General features: G+C 40.8%; 1 protein-coding gene across 1 annotated transcript; it reads right to left on the reverse strand.

Moving 5' to 3' along the window:
* Positions 1–2,808: 2,808 nt before the first annotated feature.
* Positions 2,809–6,365, reverse strand: gpr27 (G protein-coupled receptor 27). The gene has a single exon (XM_086291386.1). It carries the CDS (start codon positions 5,467–5,469, stop codon positions 4,354–4,356), a length of 1,116 nt encoding a protein of 371 aa, XP_086147512.1. The 5' UTR covers positions 5,470–6,365; the 3' UTR covers positions 2,809–4,353.
* Between the last annotated feature and the right edge of the window lie 4,937 nt (positions 6,366–11,302).

An 11,302-nucleotide genomic window follows, 5' to 3' on the forward strand; every position in this document is an offset into this window, starting at 1 on the left:
CGCGTCACCCTATTGGCTCAAATTAAACCATCCATTTAAAGGAAAACCCTCTTGTCCTTTTGGATCTTACGCTACCTAAAATACATTTTGACATTTCACTTTGAGATAAACCAAAAATAATACAAGTATAAATTCAGGGATTGATTTCTTTGATTAGTTTATTTTATTTAACAATATCGTCTATGAATAAAATGCCCAAAGGGACACGCCAGCATTGTTAAGACTCATACTTTAACATCGTTTAAGTTCTTGGTGAGCTTGCAGTTGCCCTTTTGGGAAGCATGAGAAGAAACACGTGTTATTGCAGCAGTAATGAAATGACATGCCTGCTGAGTGATGCTCACTGTGTGTTACAGTTTCATTATCCAGTCATAACTGAAACATAGAAGTGACTTTGTTTTTTTCATGCTTAATCACTTTTCCAACCACAAAATACCAAAACAAGAACCGTGGAGAACATTTTAATTGCTGCTAAAATACAAAGGTGCTTTTTTTAAAATTCACACTCACCACAACAGCAGCGTTTACACCACCAGGAAACACAGAGACTGCTATGAAATTAATCACTGTCAGGCTGTGATTTCTTCAAGGCTTAAGGCTAAAATTAGATTCGCCCAGTGTGTAAAGCAGTGACTCATATCTCCCATTTTTATAACAGATATTGGTCTTCTGTGGCTGTGAAGATCATTCAACCAACTTGAAACGCTCTCTTAGCTGCGCAACAACTTCAAAATATGACTTGACTGTCTAAAGCTTAAAAAAATATTAAAATCAGGGCTTCCAGGAAGTTTAAATGTCAAACATTACCAGGTTCTTGCCTCTTAAATGTGTTGGCTGCATTTCTGTGACTTGCAGTATATCAAAATTAACATCTACAGTTCTGAGGCAGCTGAGCTAACCGAGTCCAGAGATGATGACCAATGATGGAGTGAAAAAGTAAGTATGGAAGTAAGAAAAAACAATAATCACTAGAAGTCTTAAAGGGTTTACACATAAAGCTGAAAAAAGGTAGCAAGTGAAATCATGGTGTTACCTGAGCCAGCCTTAGGTGAAGCTGAAGACCACTCTGAAAATGAAAGATGTTCAAAGGTGGTGACCATACTCAGCCCTCCCTGTTAGCAGTAGCATCTGAATTGTGGGTAATGTAGTCACCAGGTGTTTAACAAGAAGGAGGAACAAGCTAAATCAATGAGGTGCTACAAGAATACTGATCGAATACTTGAATACTCAGTTGAGCGTACCATTTTGAAACAGCTATACCTCCATCTGTCCAAACAGTGTTTTTGTAAAACCCATTAAGGATGACAGAGGTCACTGTGGTTTGCTTAGGGGTTGGCTAGAATGAGAAGGTCACTAGCAAAGCCAGCAGGAAAATCCAGGTAGCAGGAATCATAATTCCCCAGCTTCACAATGCAGCCTGCGTGCCCTGAAGACAACATTGTGTACCTAAAAATACCCACCCTGTATCTGCATCGCATGAGAGCACGTGCAGGTGAGGATCTTCCTGCAGCTGTGGAGCCACAGAAACGATGCTGTGAGACCTCTGCACGCTGTCAGCAGAGCAGAACCAGCTGTCCTGAACAGTCATGCATGATGTGATGTTAATGGTTATAGATGCACTGAAGGCAGACAGTGTGTCGAGGAACCTGGTATACTGCTTTTGATAGAACGAAAAGGACTGAAGCTCAGAAAAAACTTCATAAAGCAAAGAGATGTCTTTATTATTATTATTATTCATCAAGGCCAATGCCAATTAGCAAAACAGCTATTGCTGAATCAATCAGGAGCTTGATTGAGTTTGATTAAAACACGGTTGGAAACTGTTTAACTGTTTAATGAGCAGTTAGTTGACACCGAGTCTGTCAGACTTTTTTAAAGGTTTAAATCAAACCTCTGGCCTTTAAACTAAACAGCTACGAGCAGTTTGTCATGTATACATGGTAACAATTTGCCGACACACTGACATTGTGACGTGAAACTGACGCGAGGTATTCCCGCCGGCTGTAATTAGCTCGACGGGAGATTTCTTCAATGATAGGCAAATTGGTGGTAAATGTCAGGGTCGGTGTCAGACTGTCAGAATCAAAGAGCAAAGGTGTCTCTTTATATTCTCCATTTAAACCTGATGTTCACCCGTGCACAGAGAAGGGAGGTGGGGAGTGTGGTTGTTATGCCGTCGTCTGCAAATGTGTGTGGAAGGAGGCATGCATGCCCTCAGATCTGAGTTATAATTGTACACATGAGTAAAACTCAATGTAATGTCTGTTGTGAAGATTTTACCTCAAATCACAAGCAAAGGCTACAAATTCAGATCAATTTACAGCTTAGAAAGCTAACTAACAGTTTCGACTCATAATTAAAGCACATTAACATTTATTTCTCACATATGCTAATCTTTATACATCCACGGATTTATTTATTTCTCGTTTCTTGTTGTTTCTTGTACGCATTCAAAAATGCACACAGGGACAGAGTTACAATTTTGCAACTCTCCACACACATTTACAGACACTCCTGGGGATTTGAATGGATCAAAAGACACAAGTTTATGTCTTCTCAACACCCCACTAGCCTTATTTTTTGTTTAATACTAGATAACATTAAAGAGATTTCATCAGAGATTCCAGTTGTAAACAGCTGTTTCACAGGCAACAAATTAAATTCAAATAGAGAGAAGCATTAAAGAGCGTTTTAAAATGGTAAAAGAATAAAGTATGAAGTGAGTCTTACTGGCACCCTCCTTCATGGTGTTAAAGCAGTTATATCCAATTGCTATACATAAGTCCAGTGTTGAATTTGGGTTGAGACAGAATAAAGAAAATGTGGTCTTAAATAAGTGGACATTTGGGCAGTGGAGGGATTGTCTAATAGCACTTTCACTCAGTTGCATTATGGTGAATATTGCATCTGAAAATGTGTCCTACAAAGCATCTCACTCTCTGTTGCTTGTAAGAACTCTCTGCATGAAGGTGCAATACCAAGTTGCTCACATGCCCCTTTATGAAACCTTAAAGATCAGAAAGAATTCACAGGGTCATGCATTCACTCAATTAGCAACCAGTTTGCCAAAATATACTATAAATGGTTTTATTCAGCTGGGATATTCTTCCTTTTAAAATCTGTAGCTGACTGCAGCAAGTTCACACCCATCATCGGGGCTGTCAGCAGCTATAAATATATAAACACCAATATGAACACTCAAATTAGCATGCCAATCAAAGTAGTTTACAAAAACTTAATTGAAACAAACATATACTGTTATACTAAACAGTGGGTCTGGTATGTGAGGGCTGATTTCTCTCTTAGGGAACGGCTTACCTTCAAGCCATTCAAGAATGGAGTGATACCGTTAAATGCAGATGACTGAGTCAAACAACTTATCATCCATTTCTTATTTATTTGCTAAGAAATACAAAGAATGACACTGTCCTTTTCAAAGCACCAAATTGTTCACATTTCTTCTCAGTGTTCCATCCATAGAAAACGAATGCTGCTTGTAATGTACTGTATGTTCTTTGGGGGAATGTAAATCGACCTGCTCAACACAGGAGATGATGGAGAAGAAGAATTTGCGAAATGCTTTTAAAGTGAGTTCAAACACCTCGTTCAACACAAAGAGTTCTGAGAGATTATGAACTATACAAGGATATATGGGTGTAAAAAAAAAGCTCGAGGAAGGGGTTAGCAGGGCTTTACAGTATTTACAAATGTGATATTGCCTTCATTAAAAACATACTGTGATCTGTGTCTTAGCTTTAGTATTTAAATGACTGATAAGTAAAGCGGATACAGATGTTGGATGGGGGTGGGGGTCTGATCAAGTGTAGTTCTGCATTGCTTTTTGTAGTTTTCCAGTGGGCCACAACATCAAATTGATTTGTTGGGATAATATTTCTTTCTTTTTTTTAATATCCAAAGAAAATAGGCAAAATGACATTCGTGTAAAATATGGAGATATGGAAAAAGGTCATTCATCAAAGGTAGGATTTAACAGGGCACATGTAAGTTGCATGTGCTACGTCTTACCTCTGGAATGAATAACACCTAAACACATGCAGAGGCAAAAATGAAGAGTGGTTTTCCCATGATACCCAGCTAGAGAGGCAAAAAACCCTCCAATACACTGCAGCCTATTTCTTTTTAATTAAATCATTACATATTATGCTTCATGTGAGTTAAATCAGTCCAGAAAGCAAAATATAGCAGGAATTTACACCATCAGTAAAGTTCTGTCAGATTAAAATAGCGTGTAAACCCTTTGCCACTGATAGAAATGTGGGTAAACTATTCCGTGTACATTCTGAAATCCTACACAAACGTGACTTTGGCAGTATTTGAGGGTCCCGCTGCGGTTCAGATGACACAGTACGGCTCCATGGGTGTCTGCGTTCCCAGGCAACAGGGGAAACACGCTCGGAGCCTCATCCGGAGCTCCTTGTTGAACAGAAAGCTGATGATGGGGTTCGCTCCCGCCTGGGCGAAGCTCATCCACACAGCAGCCGTCAGGTAAAGCTGCGGGACCGGGGCCCCTCGCACAAATATCCTCAGGTAACAGGCGCTTATGTAGGGCGCCCACAAAATGAGGAAGGTCAGCGTAATCATGTAGTACATCTTCCCGATGCGCTTCTCCATCTTAAACTCATCCAGCACCAGCAGTCTCCTGTTGCCCGGGTGCGAAGCCTGTCTGATCCCCACCAGCGTCGGGGGGGTCGGTCCGCGGCCGAAGCCGGCGATCCAGTTGGCGGCGGCTTGCCCGGTGGCCCCGGGGCCGTGGAAAGTCCAGTTCTGGCTGATAGCTGGCACCAGCTGAGCCGGCTTCATCTTGCGGTGGTCGTAAACGAAGCACAGCATCTTTATGTAAACCACATGAGTCGTCCCCACGATGACGGCCAGCATCAGCATGAAGCCCAGGGTGTCGTTCGCCTTCACGTAGCGGTGCTCGAAGATGCACTGCTCCTCCTCACGGATAAACTTATAGGTGCCCACGTCGAAAACCGGAGGAAAAGCCATCGCCACGGAGAGAGTCCACACCATGCAGATCACCGCCACGCACGTACACAGATTCATCCGCTTCGAGTAGAACCTGTGGTGGGCGATCGCCATGTACCGGGTGACGCTGACGCAGAAGAGCAGGAAGGCGACGTGGAAGCAGAAAAGCACCGACATGAAGGCGACGATCTTGCAGCTCAGGGGGCTGTACGGCCAGGCGGAGCCGCCGCCGATCGATGCCATCACGAAGGGGAAGCAGACAGCAGAGCGCACCACGTCCGCCAGGCACAGATCCAGCAGGAAATAGTAGGGCGCCTTATGCAGCGAGCTGTCCTTCAGCAGCAGCAGCGACAGCGACGCGTTGCCCAGCAGACTGATGCCCATGATCAGACCCAGCGAGGCCAGCTTGACCGCAGAGGCCGTGGACGCATAGTTCTGTAAGGACGGGCTGCTCTCTCCTAACTCGCTTGTGTTTGCCATCTATGCAGCCCAGGTAGCGCGTATTCCCACATCAATTCACCGACGAGCAGCAGCGGTATCCTTTCCCCCCTCTCTCTTCCAGGTCTGAATTTAGAACAAAATCAACACGATCCGCCGCCCCCTTCAGCTGAAAACTACTCAGGAATAAATCCCATCTGGACGCGCATTAATCCCCATCATAAACAAAACAGAACCAAACAAAACAAACAAAAAGAAAAATCATTTCACGTCTCTTTTTTTCTTCTTATCCTTCATCTCAAAGCGCGTCAGAAGCAGCCCTCTCTATGCTTCTGATCTCTGCTGGACAGAGGCGACCAGGGTTAGCTTCAGACACCATTTCGGAGAGCATCCGTTCAGACGAGCGGCTCAGAGAACACATCTCAGTTTTCACCGATGGCGGAGGTCTCCCGTTCCCGTCTTGAGGAATTAAAAAAAGCAGCTGTGCGGCAGCATGGCGCAACACTTACGTATCCACAGCCTCGTCAAAAGGACGCCGAATTATAGCTGTCACACGGAGACTGCAAATAGCACACAGCTGAGCGGAGGTCGAAGCTCACCGAGGTGGAAGCATCAGTAGGCTACGGGTCTGTGTCGGTGTGTGCAGCGTCTAGTCTATGCGACGCACGTCCGCCTGCATGTAGTGAGCAGGCCTGGGATCAGTCAGGAGTCTCAGCTCCTGCCAGCTATAGGTAGCACGTGTCTGCGCGCTCATGAGATGCAAATGCTTAGAGACAGATCGCCTTTATGACATTATGCAATGTTTTATATTTAGGATGTGAAGAAAAAAAGAACTTTGATCCTACATCTGCACTTGGAGATAATAAAAAAAAAAGATGATGTTTTACTGCGTGTTATATAATGATTATTATTGAGATCAAGAAATTGCACAGGGGTCAAGAGGTCCACAAGCACACTTGAATGGTCTGTAAAGTCAGTATGCAGGCTACTCATGCACAGGCCATAATGTAACGTTTCTTTGTGGCCATCTCTCTCATGTAAAACCATTTTTAAAATGTATGAAACACAGTAGCCTACACAGTCTACATTGTAACTTTTATTCAACTTTTTGCACCAAAAAGTTCATTAAGTTCATTTAAATGATCATTTCTGCTGCGCTAATCAATCCTGTTTTCATAGCATGGAAGTAAACATGTACAATGGATGTTTATTTCAGCCATGCAAATGCAAAGAATGTCTGTAATTTATATCAGTGCATTTAACCATTTATCCTAGTTTTGATGTTCAGGGAAGTATATTATCTGTACCATCTGCTGCTGTTACCATAAGTTACTATTTGCACATATATTCAGGAGTATGGTTGTAAAACATTTTTCATTTCATATTTTTTTACATGAATGTTTTAAAGTATGAAACACTTTTGCTGATACTTTCTTTTGTATACAAAAGAAAGTATCAGCAAAAGTGTTTCATACTTTATATACCCACCTGACTGGAGCGTGGAAATATTACACTGCAACGCACCAACTAAGTGTCCTTTTGACAAATTATAGATTGACAGGAATGATTATTGCTCTGTGGAGTGTGGAGCTGTCTGTGTTTAGATTTTCATTCTAGTGGATGTCTAATGTGGTTGCCAGTGTGCCTGTGTCCCCGGACATGGTAAAGCATTATAAGGTTGAGACTCTTATAGTAACTAATGGCTTCCTGTCATTGCCTGTGTTCAGGGTTATCATTAAAACCAGTGAAACCAGTGCTCCTGTAATTGTGCAATGTATGGGGCACAAAGATTTAGCAAAAACTGATAATATATTCATATATAATATAATGATTTGTATAATATTAACTTGGTGTTCCATTCATTAGGACATTTTGTGATTTATTTACTTTATGTTACTTGCCAGACATTTGCTTTTAAATTAAAGCTCTTTTACCTTGCTATGCTAAATTAACCGTTCAACCTAATCTCCTAAATCACTGCACAGTTTTTTTTTAACGAGCCAAGTATCACATTGACTAAGATTTCTATTTTTGTATTTTTTGCATCCTTCAAACAAATGTCATTTATTGCTTTTATAAATGACATTGACTTTAAATTGGTTGTATAGTAATCTTTTTAAGGAAATGAAAATGACTGTTTTAAATTCTGATGCGGGGCCAGAGGTTTCCCCGAAGTTGACACACATGCCACAAGTTAGAATGGCAAGTTCACTTACACTCAGTCTGATGAAGTTGGTGCATTTTTAAGCATTTCTAAAGGATGTGGTGGGTTTTTTATCCTGGAAAAAAATTAAAGATAAACACTTTGTTGCAACAGCACCATCTGGTGACCCTTCATGAAAAAGAAAGGCCAGCACAACCCTACTGAATGGCCATACTAAAATACGGGATAGTCAAATCCATCTCAGCAGGGGTTGTGTATTTTTAATTAAAGCTAACATGTGACTAGACTGCACCTGCTGCTCGTGCTGCAGTGATTTTCCAGCATGCCTTGCAACCAACTGGCTTGCATGCTGAGTTCAATGAGCATAAGAGCTCCAGCTTTTAAGCCCTCAAAGCTATCGTAAAGACAAATATTTGGTTTGTTAGGGGATTCATGCATTCAAGTCCAAAGGAATAATTAAAGAGGGATGTTCAGGCAAGCAATACAAATATTATAAATCCCATAAAAACCCCTGGAACATCCACATGGTTCCATCTCAATGGAATAAAGATACAATAAAGGTGGTAAATTTTTGAATTTTGATTAGATGTTATAGGATCATACAGATTGTAAAACAGTGAGAAAGTGCTAAGTTCATATTTGTAGAAGTAATTTTGTCCCTAAAACTGTTATATTTGGTTATTAGATTTGAGATGTCCAGGTTTAGCACTGGTTTGCTTTGGTGGAAAGTTTAAACTTAGCGATCTAGTGGCTGCTCAGCTGAGATCTGCTGAGTAAATGCCCAAAGTGGAAATAGTATAAAACCTTGGCAAAACAAAACAGCCTGTAATTATATATACATCTGTCTTGACCTCGTTTAAGTCTTTGCGCTGACATTTCTGAACTTGAATATTTCCCTAACCAAAGTGTCCTAAAAACAGGCAACAAGAGGTTTTGGACCAAAGATAGTGAAATAAAAAGATGCCTTACTTGAAAAATACAGAACAGATTTCATGGAATCACTGTTTCCTGTTCTAGTAGACACCCTTCATCAGTACTTGGTGCAACAATCCAATGTTTGTTATAAATAGATCCACTGCTCTGCACAATCAGCCTTTTAGACAGATTTATTTTCCTACTCTTGGCTCTGTATGATACCAATGAGTAGTGAAGTCCTTAATATATCTCAAGCACACAGTTTTGACTGTGAGCACTGAAGCCAGATTCAAATGTTCTGTTTGTGAGGGGCAGCCAATCAGAAAAAGAGTTGGCTCAAGGAGAGGGCTGGGTTATAAATGAGTGGAAAGGTTTGTTTTCGATGAAGTGAGAAGCTGTATTTTGGAATGTGAATCATGCAAAGCTATTGTAGAAAAATCCAACAACAAAAATATGGAACTGGAAATGAACATTAGTTGTGTGCAAATTTTGGTATTGAGACGACACCAAGTACATACAGCGCCAGTGTTGTTGATACCAATACTGATACTTTTAACCTATGAATGCAGCCTATGTAAGGAAGAGCAGATTATGATTTATGAGACAAATCATCATCAATTTGCACATTCTTAACATATTTTAATGACCACTAAATTACTGTGTCTTTGTCTTTCTACAATAATTAGCTAATATATAAAAATAAATATAGGTTTTGTTTTTAAACTGTTTTTTTTTTGGAGACCTAGAATGTAAATGTGCCTGTCTCTGAAGCACTTCTGTTGTTTAAATGTGCCGTAGGCTATAAATAAAATAGACGTGACAGTCAACACAAGTTCCGAAAATTTTCATAGTAGGCTACAGCACATGCCACATGATGTGACATTGCAAGGCTAGCATAAAAACACCTTTAGAGAATAGAAACAAAGTATCGATTCTATCGATCCAATACCAATCTGATACTAATACCATCAGTGCCGGATCTAGAAAATCATACATGGGGGAGGAGAAGGAGAGGGGCAAGAGGTCTAGACAGGGTGGCATATACATCTTTAGTGAAGTATGTGTAAAAATCACCTATATGTAAATGGAGCCAACAAAATAATAAAAAAAGAAGCAATCAGCTTTTACAAGTATTCTAAGAACATTAAAGTTGTGTGTTTGTTTTGGGGGGGGGGACGACAAGGGCCAGCGTCCTGCAGGTTTTAGATGTGTCCTTGGTCTAACACAGCTGATTTAAATGGATAAATGACCTCCTCAACATGTCTTGAAGTTCTCCAGAGGCCTGATAATAAAACTAATCATCCGGTGTGGTGACCAGAGATGTTAACAAGTAACGCGTTACTGTAATCCGATTACTTTTTTTGAGTAACGAGTAAAGTAAGGGATTACTATTGCAAAAACGGTAATTAGATTACTGTTACTTTCCCGTAAGCACGCTGCGTTACTAAAACCGTGATTTTCTTGCGAGAGTGTCTCATGACAATGACGTAAGCGAGTGCGACGTTCGTGGCAACAGCTGTGTGCAGATCAACAATGGATAATATGTCGAGTACGGGAAACAGTATGAGCATGCAGCGTTTAAAGCGTGGAAGTACTGACCTTACTTTGAGTTTGATTCCGTAAAAAGTGACAAAAACATTAGCGTCCGCTGCTCACTGCGTGGGAAGAAAACCCCTAAACTTCCGAGCAAGCACCGAGTGCGCTACCACGTAATGTGAAATTCACAGAGAAACTCACGGATTCTTCAACTGACCGCTGCGGCACACCTGCACCAGGGCAAACCTCCGCCTACGCCACTCCTGCTTTACAGGTGAAAATAGAGCAACAGGACCGCTAGTCTTTGATTTTATTTATTTTCTGCTGTGTTTCACTTGCATTTATTTGAAAGAGTGTAAACACAAAAAATATTTTATTTTATGTGCTGGAATGTGCAGAAAATAGGTTTAAATATTAAACAAATTTCTTCCAGTCAGAGAATGTTGCATATAATTTAATTTTTGCTTGATGCATAAAGTTAAAAGATTAAAACTAATAAAACAAGTTTACAAAATGAGACTTTTCCCTTTGATTACATTTTGTATGATGGATTATGCAGAAAAAGTAGAATTGGGCTGAAAGATCTATCACTTTATTACCTATTCAGGTTGTAAATCGTGTTTTTAAAAAGTAACTAAGTAATTAATTACTTTTGAAAATAAGTAATCAGTAAAGTAACGGGATTACCTTTTGGGGGAAGTAATCAGTAATTAGTTACTGATTACTTTTTTCAAGTAACTTGACCAACACTGGTGGTGACCCCCCCACACATGGTTGCACTGAGTAGGAGACTCTGTATGTCATTGTACATTGGTATAGTGACAATAAAGGTATTCTATTCTATTCTATATCTAAAACCATCAGGACACCGGCCCCTGAGGCCTGGAGTTCCCCAGTCCTGCACTACAGAAAGGAGGCAGTAGCCCCCCCGCCCCCCGTAGATCCGCCCCTGAATGCCAGCATCGGTATTTGATTGATCAACCCACTTCAAATGATCATAACAGGTAGGTTTAATACATGTACTGAGCATAGCCATGTCCCCTGTAGACAAAAATTGTAATTGTCCCTGTTCTACAATTATCGCAAAAATATATTTTGCCCCTTGTGATGCAAACTAATATTAGATTATTAATATGTCCCTTGTACTTCCGTGACTGCTATTTAGATATTTGGGCCACCCGAAAATGATGCCGAGTGAGCTCTCATCCTTTTTTCCCCTCATCTCCTGGGTGGACCAACGGCGACGTTTCTGCCCAGTGA

Source organism: Aulonocara sp. 'chitande type north' Nkhata Bay, linkage group LG5, assembly GCF_057382095.1.
Source record: "Aulonocara sp. 'chitande type north' Nkhata Bay isolate Kocher_YH1m ecotype deep benthic linkage group LG5, A_spYH_male_GT1.1, whole genome shotgun sequence".
Classification (NCBI taxonomy): domain Eukaryota; kingdom Metazoa; phylum Chordata; class Actinopteri; order Cichliformes; family Cichlidae; genus Aulonocara; species Aulonocara sp. 'chitande type north' Nkhata Bay.

Excerpts from the sequence above, each read along its gene's own strand:
- gpr27 (XM_086291386.1), bottom strand. The coding sequence starts at position 5,469 with ATGGCAAACACAAGCGAGTTAGGAGAGAGCAGCCCGTCCTTACAGAAC.